This window comes from Polypterus senegalus, chromosome 7, assembly GCF_016835505.1.
Source record: "Polypterus senegalus isolate Bchr_013 chromosome 7, ASM1683550v1, whole genome shotgun sequence".
NCBI lineage: Eukaryota > Metazoa > Chordata > Cladistia > Polypteriformes > Polypteridae > Polypterus > Polypterus senegalus.
Genome location: NC_053160.1, coordinates 38,882,804 through 38,898,819, shown reverse-complemented (window position 1 = coordinate 38,898,819; position 16,016 = coordinate 38,882,804). Strand labels below are relative to the sequence as shown.

The 16,016-nt window shown below is 36.4% G+C and overlaps 1 protein-coding gene across 1 annotated transcript in view; it reads right to left on the bottom strand.

Moving 5' to 3' along the window:
* Nucleotides 1–16,016, bottom strand: part of itga1 (integrin, alpha 1) — a 165,531-nt gene that overhangs the window by 32,481 nt on the left and 117,034 nt on the right. Inside the window, exons 18-20 of the mRNA XM_039758094.1 lie at nucleotides 5,097–5,207; nucleotides 2,237–2,322; nucleotides 827–962 (exon numbers count right to left, since the gene is read on the bottom strand). Of these exons, the coding sequence (XP_039614028.1) occupies nucleotides 827–962; nucleotides 2,237–2,322; nucleotides 5,097–5,207 (333 nt within the window). The remainder of the gene's footprint in view (nucleotides 1–826; nucleotides 963–2,236; nucleotides 2,323–5,096; nucleotides 5,208–16,016) is intronic.

The window sequence follows — 16,016 nt, the reverse complement described above, 5'->3', positions numbered from 1 at the left end:
CTGTGACTCTTGTGATAATGGGATTAATCTGCTGTATAAGAACCAGGCAGACTTACCAAAACTGTTACAAGTGGACAAATGATACTCTGATGAAAAACTTAACAGGATTCAATGACCTTGAGTAACAAGATGCAGTATAAAAATATATGTGATATTTATAATCTTTTCATACATAATCTGTGTCCTATATTTTGACTGAATGGTAAACAAGTCTACTTCAAGCCAAGCTCTATTTTCTCTTTAATTTTATTTTATTTAAAATAACAAAAATATATAATAACACATTTCAAACAAAGGAACAAACATGAAAAACCCCATTAAGCTAAAAAAAAAAAAAAACCACAACCTAATTTTCTTGTCTAAATAAGATTAGCTACTGTATATGACAAAAGCTCACACAGGGAAACCACCATGAATATACAAACTCCACAATGAAAGTAACTTCATACAGTTTATAACTTAGCTGTTGGACAAATGCTGTCAAGTAACACCAATTTACAACAAACTACATAACATCCGCTCGGTTAAATTCTGGATATTACACTGGGCCGGAGGTTGTCTTGGCTGCCTTGGTGGCATAAGAAGAAAACAATTCTTTATGGAGTGCCTGTCCATCCCAGGAACTATTTTAGAATTTCCAGTTAACTTAATATACATGTCTTTGGGGATGTTGGGGGACAATCAAATTACATGGTAAAAAAGCAACCAACATATAAACACCATACAGACAGCAGATGAATGTGAAAGTGGATCAAACAAAGAGAAAACAGAGATGATAATAAATATACATATTTGCCATTTTTAATTAAAATTAAAGGCTACTTACCTCTGTCCTCACATAATTAATATTTTGAGAGTAGCCCATCAGAATTCTAGCATTGTAGGCACTGTCTCTTTTGTTTATAATTGAAACTGATAATGAGAACTTGTCCTGGCCAGGCTTGATGATGTAGGGGTGAACACTGCAAAACACCAAATTACTCAACCAATCAAACACAAAAACACAATCTTTCAGGAATATGATAAATATATCATAAAATTGCAAGACACAGACTTAAATGTAAATAGGTAGAGATGAGTTGATGGGTGTGTGGGGGTAGATGGACTGCATAAGATCACCATACAGCACAAAAAAACCCCAAATATAGTTGGTACAGAAGATCAAACTAGAGAATACACTTACAGGTATTGTCAGTAAACAGTGCAAAAACATGCAAAAAAAAGGAAAAAGCAATAGGAAAAAAATAACATGTAATAACAACAGCTGACTACCATAGTAAGAATCAAGAAACCAGAAAAAATTCTATTGCTCCTTTTCATGCCAGAAAATACCAACATTGGCCTACCATTCAGGAAACAAGTTAAATTTAACTTTGACATTAACTTTCCATATAGATATATTTGTAACACTTTACATTACCATACAGAAAAATGAACTAATAAATGATTCTATTGTACGTTACATCAAGGAAGGACTGACCTAAGATGGGTGCAGTGGTTATATGCTGATATACTGTACAATAGGAACACTTTCCTATTGTTATACCTGCCTTGCACTCTCCACCTTGCATTTTTTAACTTGCACTGCATTTTTATCACTCTTTAAGTAATATTGTTTTTATCAGTATGCTGTTGCTGGAGTATGTGAATTTCCCCTTGGGGATTAATAAAGTATCTATCTATCTATCTATCTATCTATCTATCTATCTATCTATCTATCTATCTATCTATCTATCTATCTATCTATCTATCTATCTATCTAGATTTTGAATATGTGAAAATATGTGGTCTTTACTGTTATAATCTCTCCAAGTTAATTTGTTCTATTTACTGCTATAGATTTTCACTTTTTAGATCAATTACTTTGTTATTTGTAAAAAAATGGAGGCAATAGATTTATTTCACTCAGTAAATAAACATTCAATTTGTTGGTGAGTATGCTAAACCCTCAATACAAGGGTAAAAAGCAAAACACAATTGAAGACAAAGGACTGGGCAAGAAGGAAAACCATAAAACAAAAATCTAACAAGACAAAGGTAAGGGATTTGGGGAAAATATAAAAATTCAAAGAAAAATGAAATCAGGGTGAGGCAATGTTGTGTAATCCTAACACAAATCTCAGTGCATATTTTCAGTCAATCCATTCATTTTCCTTATCATTTGAGTTGTGGACAGATCTTAAAAGTAACAATTCAAAGAATTAGATTTAACCGTTTTATTAAATAATAAAAATACCTATTTCCTGCAATGTTTGTATTTGATGTAAGTTGTAGGTCCGTAATACACTTCTCATTGTTCTCACAATCCATTGTGAAGGGTATCTAGAATAGCAGAACACAAGTATATATACAAACAAAACAAGCTGTATATACAAATTATCATAGTAATTGTCATCATCATTATAATGTAAATAAAGGCCCATAGTGTTCAGTCTGTTTTGCTGTAACATACAAGTCCGAATTCCACACAAACTCATAAAATCATAAAGACACTGTTTCTGTAGTTTGCCAGCTATTTTGATTTGACATAATACTATCTTCTTCTCCTCTCCCCGCAGCACCAAAAAACTGCCTGGTGAGGGCACCTGACTCCTGTGGGAATAAGGCTACCTGATTCCCGGAAGGAGGTATCATTGACTGAAAGAAGTTACCACCAGACAGAACCTCTGACTGTGACTGCCTGTATTTCTTTTGTTCAAAGCCCAAAGCCAAGGCTAGTTTTCCCACCATGACAGGCATTATTTTTGTTTATTTTGCCTTACAATTAAACAGGATGGCCCAGTTGGCACCCCAAATCATTATACGTTGGCCTATCATTTCCTCACATGCCCACTATATATATATATCCATCCATCCATTTTCTAACCCGCTGAATCCGAATAGGGTCACGGGGGTCTGCTAGAGCCAATCCCAGCCAACACAGGGCACAAGGCAGGAACCAATCCTGGGCAGGGTGCCAACCCACCGCAGGACACACACAAACACACCCACACACCAAGCACACACTAGGGCCAATGTAGAATCGCCAATCCACCTAACCTGCATGTCTTTGGATTGTGGGAGGAAACCGGAGCGCCCGGAGGAAACCCACGCAGACACGGGGAGAACATGCAAACTCCACGCAGGGAGGACCCGGGAAGCGAACCCAGGTCTCCTAACTGCGAGGCAGCAGCGCTACCACTGCGCCACCGTGCCGCCCATATATATATATATGTATTTATTCAACTGATCCAATTGAGAGAGAGACAAGTGAATTCTCCTTCAATTTAAGTCTCTTTTGTTAACAAAGGCATTCCTTCAGGTTTTATGGTCTCTAGATAAGACAGAGAGCTAGAAAGCTATTAATCTTATGGCCTGTGATCAAGTTAGGAAGATGAGAAAAACAACTTATATCTTCATGCATGTGCCATTAAAACTAATTTACTTTACACATGCCATCCCACTGCTGATGACCAGACCATCGTAGGCTCCAAGTAGCATTAAATAACTGACTTGAGGCAGTAACAGTGCTTATTTCACAAAATGCATGCTACAGCTCTGAAACCAGTGAGTGAAAGTGAAGAATATCCATCTGTTAGTGAATTCCCTTAATCTATTTCTAGGTTGTGAAGAGCCAGAACCTATCCCAGAAACATTAGGTGCAAGAGAGAGCACAATAATATACAGTAAATAAATAACAGAAACAAAACTCTGCATGGCTTCCTTGTACCTAACTACAGTGTCCTTGTATCCTTAGGTAACCAGTAAGAAGAGTCATTCACTTGTACATCATGAAAGTACAACCAGGTACTCTCATTCTCACCACCCATCTCTTTATCTCTCTCTTTTTTTTCTTAAATCTTGCCTAATTTCTCCTGCAATTTCCTTGCCTTTCCTTCAAGCTCTAGACCCAAAGACATCTCTCTTCTATGACATGGCTTTAAACCCTCAGTCAGATTAATTCTGAATCATGTTTGGGATCAAAGGTTTTGATCTGCTACAGGGACACCATCTAGTGGCTCCAAGAGTCTTGGTTTCCTTATGCTACCAGTCACTCTTATAAGGCCAATAGTCAGTCACCAGGTAAGTTAAAGGCACAACACAGTTATAGTCTGCAAGGTCAGGGAATACATATTGTATCCTAGCAGTTAGGCAGGACAGTATTGACCTTTTAGCAGTCCTCACTGGAATTACCATTGAATTAGAAACCTGACCACAGTTTCTCAGTTCATTGGATGTGGTATCACCAGCACATCAGGGGATCTTGGAACCTCTTGCCTACCCTCCCTTGCCTTACGTCCCCATCATGAATCACTATCTCTCTATTGATGAGTCACCTGCCTCCTATCAATGTAGAGGAATCTACCACACCTGTGTTTCTTTCTCTGCTAATCTACTGCTACCATCTGCAGAGTATCCAGCATATGTAAAACTCTCTATCTGTCCCTTGTGTTCTCACATGGAGTTTCTGTCCAATTGTCAGGGTTGTCCTCTCTCACTTGAACATCCGGACTTCATGGCTAATTTCCACACCTTGATATTAGGATGTGAAGAGGGCAATGAAATCACGATTGCAACTACTCTAACTGAAGACAAATGGGAACAGTTATATTGTATCTATATTGTATCTGTTAAGATGTTTATATCTCAGAACAAACAATCTGTCTGAAATGGCTAATAAAAAGTCACTCTCAGCAGACACCTGATAGTTGAAAAAAAATGACATTTACCAAAAAGGAATTGATAAAATGCCTTTGTATCAACCACAATGTATTGAAAAGTCACCCAAATGAAGCTGCAGATAAATGCAAAAATATGTATGAGGCATGTAAATGAATTAAAATAGGCATTCCACACTGAACAAAAATTGATAAAATAAAAATATGTATTTATTTTGCAATTCATTCAAGCTTTATGCCTGAAGATGTTGATATAGGCTACAGTTTCTCTAATAAGTACATGTAAAATAGATGACTGGATATATATTTTGAGACATGGTTCCATATTACTTTACATTTTTAAACAAATGTTACATTAATCAAATCATTTTAATAAAATATGTATGTTATTTTATTAGAATGTAATGAAATAAAGAAAGAAAACAGTATAAAACTTACAGATTCGCTTATTGATGTAGGAAGCTGATCATTTAAGACGGGGCCATTTTCTTCATCAGACAATTTAAATTCGAGCTTAACCTTTACAGGGTCCTTGAAATCTGGTTTGTCCTTTAAAAAAAGAAACTCAAAATTACATTTTTAAAGTGCTAATTTTCCAATTTTTAGATTTTTTTTTAAACTATTAGAAGATAACTATGAAATCATATCAACAAATTATAGACCACTTAATATAACCTTAACCTGCCAGTATCTACACACAGCTATACCATATCTAAATCTAAATTATACAGGACAAAAGACAAATATACAACAATAATAATATTTTTGCACATTCTATTTCCTCATACAGGACCAATTTATAGTAATCAGTTATCTGAAGGCAAAAATAAAATACCCAAACCAAATACTCAGAGAGACGTGAGAAGATGTAAATTTATTTAACTTTGACTACAATATCCTTCAGATATCAGGAAGCAACACTAAAAACCGTGCTGCACTTAATAGTCATGTAGCATATACTGTATTCAATTTGTTATACTGACTGTTCAGCGTAAATTAAATGTTTTTTCTATTTTCTGACAACTCAAGCTAAAATATAAATTATTTCAAATAAAATAATGAAGAAAATTGGAAAAAGGAAAATGTAAATGATTTGGTGGGGTCACTTTCCCCATCTAGAGTCTTCTTCAATATCTTTAAAACACTAGATAGTAAATGGCCATACAAGGCCTATTTAATGTGTCCAAAGATTAAATGAAGTATCAAAACATCTGTCAGTGTATTTTAGAGATAGAACTCTACTCTTTACTCTTGTTTGTAACTGAGAAAACATACAAAGACTCAAACAAGTTGAATAACTTTCTTGTACTTAAATGAAACAGTGTGAAGCTAAAGGGAGGAGAATTAGAACCTTTAAGCCTAAAGACACTGTTCTTCCGTGGGAAAGAAAAGAAGAGTTTAACAAGGAGTCACATTGATACCGTAGATCAAAAGAACTCTATGGTCATCAGAAAGAAGGTTAAAGATGCTTATAATTGTGGGAAAAGACGAAGATCTCCAAACAAGTGGAAATCAACCATTCCACTGTCCAGAAGGTCATCTACAAGTGGAAAAGATTTCAAACAACTGCCAACTAGTCTAAGCAAGTTCAGACCTCAAGTGAAATGCAAGATGCTAGAAAAAGTTCTCTAAGAATTCAAGAATTTCATTTCGTCATGAAATCTACAAGTAGGTCTTGTCACTGTTCAGGTCAAGTTACACAAATCTACCATTAGAAAAAGGCTACGCAAATTAAGACTGCTGCAAATGGAAGATGCACCAGGAAGAAAGCTTAACTGTCCCATTAAAACCCAAGGAAAGACCAGGACTTCTGAAACCATATATTAAGATTAACTTTTTTGGTCACAGTACCTGCAGAAATGTTTGGCAAAAACTAAAGACAGAATTTGACCAGAAGAACAACAAGTAAATCCATCAAGGAAAGGCAAAAAAAGAAGGAATACAAGCTATAAGAGTCAAGGGTGTATGAAAATCAAATCCTGCTATGTCCACATACAATATTTTAAAAAAGATAAGGGGGGCATACCTGTTTACTGTTTCACATGACCGTAAACAGATATTTAATTACCAGTTCCATAAATTACTTCATATATATCACAAAATGATTGCATAATAAAGTACAGTACATAAAGCTCTTCTTGCATATATACTTTTTAACAGCTTTACATGAATATAACTGACAATTTTAAAACTTTAAATTTGTATGTATGAATGGAGATCTATTTAATAACATAAAACTTATAATGAACATGGATACTACAAACAGAGTGTAGGGGGCTGATGGACTGCCTGGAGCTTCGAGTCTGGACTGAGAGAGGAACAACAGAAGAGAAACCTCAGGAAGACAAAGGAAAGTTGGCAGAGACTGTCACTCAGAAATTATAAGTAGGACTAGCCAGTGCTGGAGTGGGGTGGCATGGATGATAAACAAAGAGAGAAAGGGCAAGAATTATAATTTTATGTACTGCCCCCACTAAGAATGTGACTGCATAGGGAAAATAAAGCATTAGAGTAGTGCGGCATTGTTCTCTGCTCATATTAGTTATTTTGGCAGGTGTTTCCCTTCAACCAAACGACAGGAGGGAACAGCAAGTGTGTCAGGTTTGCAGCATATCTGTTTAGAAATAAAAGCAGGAGTTTTAGGTTTAATCATATTTTTGTGTGCCTCACAGCTTTTGTCACAACTCCTTTCTTTGGCATTGGCAGCTCGCAAGTATCCTGTATAATAAATGTTACTTATTCTTCAATATAAACAATATAAACAAGTCCAAAAAAATACTTAAACAAAAGATGTAATAGTGTAAAACTTTACAAGGCTTTGTTAAAAGTTAACAACATAGCAGTAGTTCAAATTAAATGGTAGACACTCACTGAACTGAAAATAAAATCATGTAAACTGAATTTCCCACCTAAATAATGAGAATGTGTACAGTACAGTGGCACTCGTCAATTCAGTCATACAATTGGCCAGCAGAGGACGCCAAAACACGTAAATATTAAAACTCAGGAAGGACCAAAACAGTATTAGCCAGCATAAGGAAATAAAAAATAGTCTGGAAATAGTCGGAAAAATGTAATAACTCACATATACTTACTCTGTTAACAGTTTAGTTTAGGTACAAAACATGCATCTATTACTCATTTACTCTTAAGTAACAAGATCTTAACTAATGCTTCTTTGGGTCTTCATAACACTTACAAAGCAACAGTAAAGTGCTTATTCATCTCTGCAATGTGACCAACTAACAAAAAATCACTTTGTAGTGCTCTGGGATGGCTTAACTGAGACACATTTTTCTTGATATTACATATTTAATATAAGATCTGTGAATCCTTCATATTAACAAGTAATTTTACCATCATGTCAATACGCCACATTTCATAGAGATGAATACCCTGTCTATAAGTCTTAAAAGTGTTACGAAAACCAAAAGAAGCCTTTGTTAAGATCTAATAACATAACAGTTGATGAGCAACAGATGCATTTCTGCAGTACCTAAACTAAAGTGTTACCCTTCCTTTTCATATTAACTGTCATCACTGTCTTGGCTTGTGATATGTCCAGTGTTGATTTCTGCTTTGCACCCAAAGGCCTCTGCTCCCTAAGACCCTTAAGTGGATGATGCAGGTTAGATAATAGAATGGTGAATGGATGTATCTTATCCATTAAAAGCTAAAATGTTTTAGTTAATAGTTAGTTTAGTGTAGTTTAGTTAAATTCACACTTGCTACTCTGACTTTGTATTTGTGAAAAGCTACTGAATATTATTTTCAAGTTAGAAAAAAAGAATAAAAATACAAAATCATATGAGATTTGCTTTATTATGAATTGCATATTATTGTATAGTGGAGTTTTTAATGAAAGAAATGTATTTTAGTAAAAATAAATATCTGTTAGGGCGGCACGGTGATGCAGTGGTAGTGCTGCTGCCTCGCAGTTAGGAGACCCAAGTTCACTTCCCAGGTCCTCCCTGCATAGAGTTTGCATGTTCTCCCCGTGTCTGGGTGGGTTTCCTCCGGGCGCTCCGGTTTCCTCCCACAGTCCAAAGACATGCAGGTTAGGTGCATTGGCAATTCAAAATTGCCCCTAGTGTGTGCTTGGTGTGTGGGCGTGTGTGTGTGTGCACCCTGCAGTGGGATTTGTTCCTGCCTTGCACCCTGTGCTGGCTGCGATTGGCTCCAGCATTCCCCCGTGACCCTGTAGTTAGGATATGGTGGGTTGGGAAAAGACTGACTGACTAAATATCTGCTAATTATTATGCATTGTAAATACATTTGTTCGCTAAGAATCAAACAAAACATTTAGCTTTCTACTTAAATTCATATGTGAAACATGTGTTTAGGATCAAAGAAACATTCAGAATAGTTGTTTGAGTGCATCTGCTGAATCTTAAGAGAAATGACCGGAGGCTGACCCTAACAAATATGCCATTTCCTAACATGTATAAGCGCTTATTAGAGGTAGATGTCCGCTTTTAAGGAATTCAGTTAACCACTTTATGAACTGATGAAGACCACTTCCATTCTGGAAGTCTGTCCTCCAGTTATTGTCTTTCCCACTCTGGAGGTTGCTGTTCTTCACAATCATGGTATATATTAATTTGCCAAATAAAATTTTATTCTAAAGTGAAGCATATTTTAAACATTTTAAAAAATTACTAGCCTGATTATACATTTTATAATGGAGCTAATTGGTACTGGGGACCCAATGTAAAAAAAACATTAATATCAGTATTGAATAATTAATTAGTTGTTTATTTAATTGGACACCAGTCCATCACATTCATCACAGAACAAATACCCACTCCCTCCTCTAGGTCACATACAGTGGTGCTTGAAAGTTTGTGAACCCTTTAGAATTTTCTATATTTCTGCATAAATATGACCTAAAACATCATTAGATTTTAACTCAAGTCCTAAAAGTAGATAAAAAGAAACCAGTTAAACAAATGAGACAAAAATATTATACTTGGTCATTTATTTATTGAGGAAAATGATCAAATATTACATATTTGTGAGTAGCAAAAGTATGTGAACCTTTGCTTTCAGTATCTGGTGTGAGCCCCCTTTGCAGCAATAACTGCAACTAAACATTTCTGGTAACTTTTGATCGTTCCTACACACCGGCTTGGAGGAATTTGAGCCCATTCCTCCGTACAGAACAGCTTCAACTCTGGGATGTTGGAGGGGTTTCCTCACATTAACTGCTCGCTTCAGGTCCTTCCACAATATTTTGATTGGATTAAGGTCAGGACTTTGACTTGGCCATTCCAAAACATTAACTTTATTCTCCTTTAACCATTCTTTGGTAGAACGACTTGTGTGCTTAGGGTCGTTGTCTTGCTGCATGACCCACCTTCTCTTGAGATTCAGTTCATGGACAGATGTCCTGATATTTTCCTTTAGAACTCTTTGATATAATTCAGAATTCATTGTTCCATCAATGAATGCAAGCCGTCCTGGCCCAGATGCAGCAAAACAGGCCCAAACCATGATACTACCACCACCATATTTCACAGATAGGATAAGGTTCTTATGCTGGAAAGCAGTGTTTTCCTTTCTTCAAACATAAAGCTTTTCATGTAAACCAAAAAGTTCTATTTTGGTCTCATCCATCCACAAAATATTCTTCCAGTAACTTTCTGGTTTGTCCACGTGATCTTTGGCAAAATGCAGACGAGCAGCAATTTTTTTTGGAGAGCAGTGGCTTTCTCCTTGCAACCCTACTATGCACACCATTGTTGTTCAGTGTTCTCCTGATGGTGGACTCATGAACATGAACATTAGCCAATGTGAGAGAGGCCTTCAGTTGCTTAGAAGTTACCCTGGGGTCCTTTGTGACCTCGCCGACTATTACATGCCTTGCTCTTGGAGTGATCTTTGTTGGTCGACCACTCCTGGGGAGGGTAACAATGGTCTTGAATTTCCTCCATTTGTACACAATCTGTCTGACTGTGGATTGGTGGAGTCCAAACTGTTTAGAGATGGTTTTGTAACCTTTTCCAACTTGATGAGCATTAACAACTCTTTTTCTGAGGTCCTCAGAAATCTCCTTTGTTCGTGCCATGATACACTTCCACAAATGTGTTATGACAGATCCCTGTTCTTTAAATAATACAGGGTGCCCACTCACACCTGACTGGCATCCCATTGATTGAAAACACCTGACTCGAATTTCACCTTCAAACTAACTGATCATCCTAGAGGTTCACATACTTTTTCCACTTACAAATATGTAATACTCAATCATTTCCCTCAATAAATAAATGACCAAGTATAATACTTTTGTCTCTTTTATTTAACTGGTTTCTCTTTATCTACTTTTAGGACCTGAATGAAAATCTGATGTTTTAGGTCATATTTATGCAGAAATATAGAAAATACTAAAGGGTTCAGAAACTTTCAAGCATCACTGTATTTTGGATTTTACAGAGAAACTGAGTACTTGAAGGAATCTCAAGCAGTCAAGCCTGCCTTACTAGTTATTATGATCTTACTACTACTAGTCTACTACTACTACTATTACTTGTCATAATTAGCAGTTTTATTACATTTTTCTTGGACTTTTTCTAAGTGTTTAAATTAAACTATACCTCTTTCTTAGGGTTTGTTATCCCAAATAATTCCTTTTTGACATTTGTTTTTTGTTAGAAAGCTTTCTTTAGAAGGGGATTTTTCAACATTATTTTTAACACTATTTTGTTTGGCCTTCAATGCCAAAGTTTAGAGCAATTTTTTTTTTGCAGTGGTTGCAATGGAATTACTAAGGGGAATCAAGAGTATAAAGGTCAGCTCTATACACTTCCATGTATTCAAGAATGGACAACCTTACATGCTTTGCTTCTGATCTTTTCATTGTTTTCCAGATGTCCTGCTTTTACTTTTAGATTTTGCTATTTGGTTTCTGTTTTAGGCTTTGACAAAATATAGGATTGACATTTTGGTGACAAACTTCACTCAGTTCCTGACTCCCAACCTTTAATTAAAAATAATTATTTCTGCTTTTTTCTGAAGGCAGTTACAAGTTGCAGTACTACTACTGCTACTACTACTACTACTACTACTAATAATAATAATAACAGTAATTGTTTCGATAGGGTGCAAAGAGAAGCCTGTAGTAAAGACCATAATGCTATGAAACATAACAACTTGTAACTGCTTATAACTTCCTATTAGAAGTAAAGGCTTTAGGAATATATGAATAATATTTAACTATTCTAGACAAGAATGCAAGGTTATAATCGAGCATGTAAAATCCACTGTGTTGTAATGTTACTCATTGTTGTCGGTATGGTGTGATGTGCTGTAAATTTCCATTCAATAGAATAAAGACTGACTACAAACCTCGTGGTGTATGTCAGGATCCTTCACTATCACTGACAGGCTGCCCATACTTATTCTCCACTTCAGAAGAACACCAAAATAAATTTGTTGGTAAATCATAAGAAGAAAAACCTTAAAAATGAAGTGGCTTCTAACAGTATTTTGTTATCATTTCATTTTCCCATGCTAATGAATGTGCTTCCATTATATGCAACAAGCTTCTTTTTTTTATTCTGTTAAGTTTTACATAAATGTTTATACTGACAGCTAAACTATTGTAACTGACTGTTCACTTCATCAAAATGTTACAGTAATATTTCCTTTGTTCTAGAGTTAAAAATCCAATGCTAAACACAGCATAATGTTTTTGAAACTGGCTTTAATACATACCTATATGTGTCATTTCAATGTTTCTTCCTATTTATTTAAGTACATTTTTTCCTGGCACTATTTGAAATCAGTCATGTGTAATTTGTGAATTGAAACAAAAGTATACCTCTTTTCTAAATTTCCTCTTGTGCCCTTTTAATTACAACAGCAATATGTAATTAGCATATAATCCATTAATGGGGCCACCACAACTCAGACAAGAAACAGAATGACTGCTGGACAGTTGACAAAAAACCCATCCTAATTTCCACTTTGTTTTAACTGTTTTAACATATCCCACCCGCATGTCTGAAACAAAAGATTTGCTCCTGAGTAAACAGCTATGACATAAGGGGACTGCTATATAACAAAACATTAAGGTCTGTGTGTCCAATCCTCCTGAGCAATCTGATTGGTCAGTTTGGCTTTTGTGTGATTTTAGTCAATTTGAATTTGGTAATGTGATGAAAGAGAAAGTGCAAGTGTGAGATGCAGGAGGAGTAATAAAGGCATATGAGGCCCGCTGAGAGAGCAGCCTTCATAAGCATAAACACAACAATGTTGAAAGGTAGGGAAGGTGCTTCAAAAATAATGACAACGCCTGAGAATCAGGCTTTATGGGAACCCACTCAAGTGGGGAAACTCTGGTTAAGAGATGTTCACGCAAATACACTAGAAAGGTCGCTGAAGGTACACGTAGGGCAAGGGATAGCAAATATTATTACATTATTCTATTACCTTGGCTAGTACTTCTAAAATATGCCAATGCATACATATTTAAAGTAGCTTTGATTTTTTTTGTTACATTTTCATGTAGAGAAAAGCCAAGCAAAATGACACCTTTTATTGGCTTACTACATTTTCATGAATAACTTGCACTTAATTAATTTTTAGCTGTAAACAGTGTGGCAGATGGCCGGGGTCCATGCCCGCCCCTTCGCTAGATGTTCAGGGGGAGCAGCCATGGACTGTGCAATACCTCCCCCTGGACACTAGATGGCAGGTCCCCTGGGTTGGAGAAGTCGCCAGGGGGTGCTGCAGCTGGGAGTCCTGAGCCCGTATGGACAGTGTATTCACCACAACCGGAAGTGCAGCCGGAACTCGGCAGTCAACCACCTGGAGCACTTCTGGGTGGACTATAAAAGGGGCCAGCAACCACCACTCAATGGCCAGAGTCGGGAGGAAGAGGACGAGGTTGCCTAGGAGGAGTGGTGGAGGAAGAAGAGTGTAGTGTGCTTTATTTGGTGGACTTGGGACTGCGTTGTACCTGTGGGAATCACAGGGAAGACCCACAGATGAAAAAAAATACAAAAGTTTCTTTGTTTTTATACGTGCTTCAGGTGCGAGTCTGTGTCGGGTCAGGTGCCTATATAGCGCCTTTTTGTTACAACAGTCTTGTGATGACTCTGTTATACATTAAAATGTTTAAAGTTCTTGTATTCCCCAATTGAAGAGAAGCAATTAGTGGTGAAAAAGTATATTATTTGCTCCTAAAAGCAGACAGAAGCATGTTACTTTACTAATCTTGCTGGATATGAAAGGCAGAGCAAAACAGTTGCATTGATGCCAGAGGGAAATATCCTACACGTGATGAAACACTTTAAAACAGGGCTTTTAAGGATTTGCTATATTTTATCTGTTAGTTACTTATTCTTATGTAACACATACAAACACTCCCAGATAGATAGATAGATAGATAGATAGATAGATAGATAGATAGATAGATAGATAGATAGATAGATAGATAGATAGATAGATAGATAGATTACAATGACTAAAAAGGAAGAAAACTAAAATTGCTGTTGGTTTAAAGGAGCCCCAGTAGCTTTTCTTTATACATCCATCCATCCATTATCCAACCCGCTATATCCTAACTACAGGGTCATGGGGGTCTGCTGGAGCCAATTTTCTTCATAAACATTTGCTGAATAATTAATTGGCTGAAAGTCCTCAGTGTTAGTGTCTCAGAGAGAGGATTGTTCATAATGGCACTCGGTTTTGTTTTAAATAATTCCTTTTGCATCTAATACTAATGTGAAGGAGGTGAATACTTATGCACCTCTTTATTCTGTGTATTATATTTCATCACCTAAGGTATGTGGTACCACCCCAGGGTGAGAGGGGGCACTGTTGCTAACAGCCTTGTCTCCTTTTTCTCTCACAGCACCCCTTTCAGCCGGGGTGTCCCCGGAAGGTAGCATCTCCTTTGGACCTAAGAGGCTGACTGTCAAGAACAACTCCAGACCCGTAGTGGGCACCCCAACTATTTTGGAACTTGTTCTGCCTTCTCATTCACCCCCTACAATTTGTATTTAATTTAAACCCCTTTTGCTTTCTCTTTGACATTCAAGAGTCTTTTTTTCTGTTGATTAATATCAAAAAAGCCAAATTAAATTCATTATGATTCAATGTTTTACAAAAGTAAAATGTGAAAACTTCTAAGTGAATAAATACTTACAGTATTTTAACACTGTTGTAACAAAAGGTGAAGAAGAATATTTAAAACAATTGTTTACCGAATCATTCAGAGCAGTGTGCTGAACTTAGTACGTCAAATTCTGCAGGATTTCTACCCAGAACTTACTATAATTAGTTTTTAGTCTTTTATTAGGTTTTGCTTGTCCAAAATCAACTTAATATCTGAAGAAGAGTAATAAGCTACAATAATGCGTTGAGAGGTTGAGGGATTAGTCAGGATTAAAGCATTAGGGGAATCAAAGGAAAAGTGAGGAATGTAAAAGATAAGCAAAGTAACGCAAATTTAAACCTCAGATGCCACACCAAGCAGGCCAGTGTTCCTAACTGAAGCACAATGTCAAACTCTTAAACCAAATTCTTAATTCTACTGAGGTGTGAATTGGGAGCATTACTTAGATTTACTTAGATTACTTAGATCGAAAGTTTTGTACTTTGATATAAATGTACGGTGTTTATTGCTACTGCCTTTATGAAGTACTCTATATCTATATATATAAAAGCCAATTTATGTGTGTATGTATGTATGCATGTTCCAGCATCACATCCGAACGGCTGGAGCGATTTTCATGAAACTTGGTACACGTTTCTCATTGGTCGACTAAAAATACTGTAGGGTGAAATCAGCCGTAACCCACCCCCTTCTGGGTAGGGTGGGGGTAATCTTGCGGTCTTGTATGCATGTTATAATCCTGTTGACACTTGGAACGGCCACCAGAGGGCGAACAGGAGGTGACTGCCAGCATTCTTTATGTTTGAGTGCCACAGCGCCCCTGTTGCTTTTGAAATTAAATAGAGCTGGCCGGATCCGAGCTTCCAAGCGAACTGGACAATAACATACATACAATGCAAGACAACCACATTAGTGAGTCTTCATTGTTTGTTAATTTATTTTTATTTTTAAAGTTGTGTTTTTTTAATCATATTTGTCTCAAACAATTAAAAAAAAAAACAACTTTGTTTTCAGTTAGTTGCGATAAAAAATAAAAGGAAGTCCAACAATTCATGCATCTTGTGTACCCTGAGCTAGCATAGGTTTAGTGGCCAGTACATCATAAGACACAATGTCTTTTCTAGGATTTCTTAAGAGTTTATTTGTTCTCCCTGCGACCACACAGGTATTCTGCCACAATCCAAAGCTATGAATATGATAAACAAGAGTGTGCCCTGTGATGGAGTGTAGTTTCATGC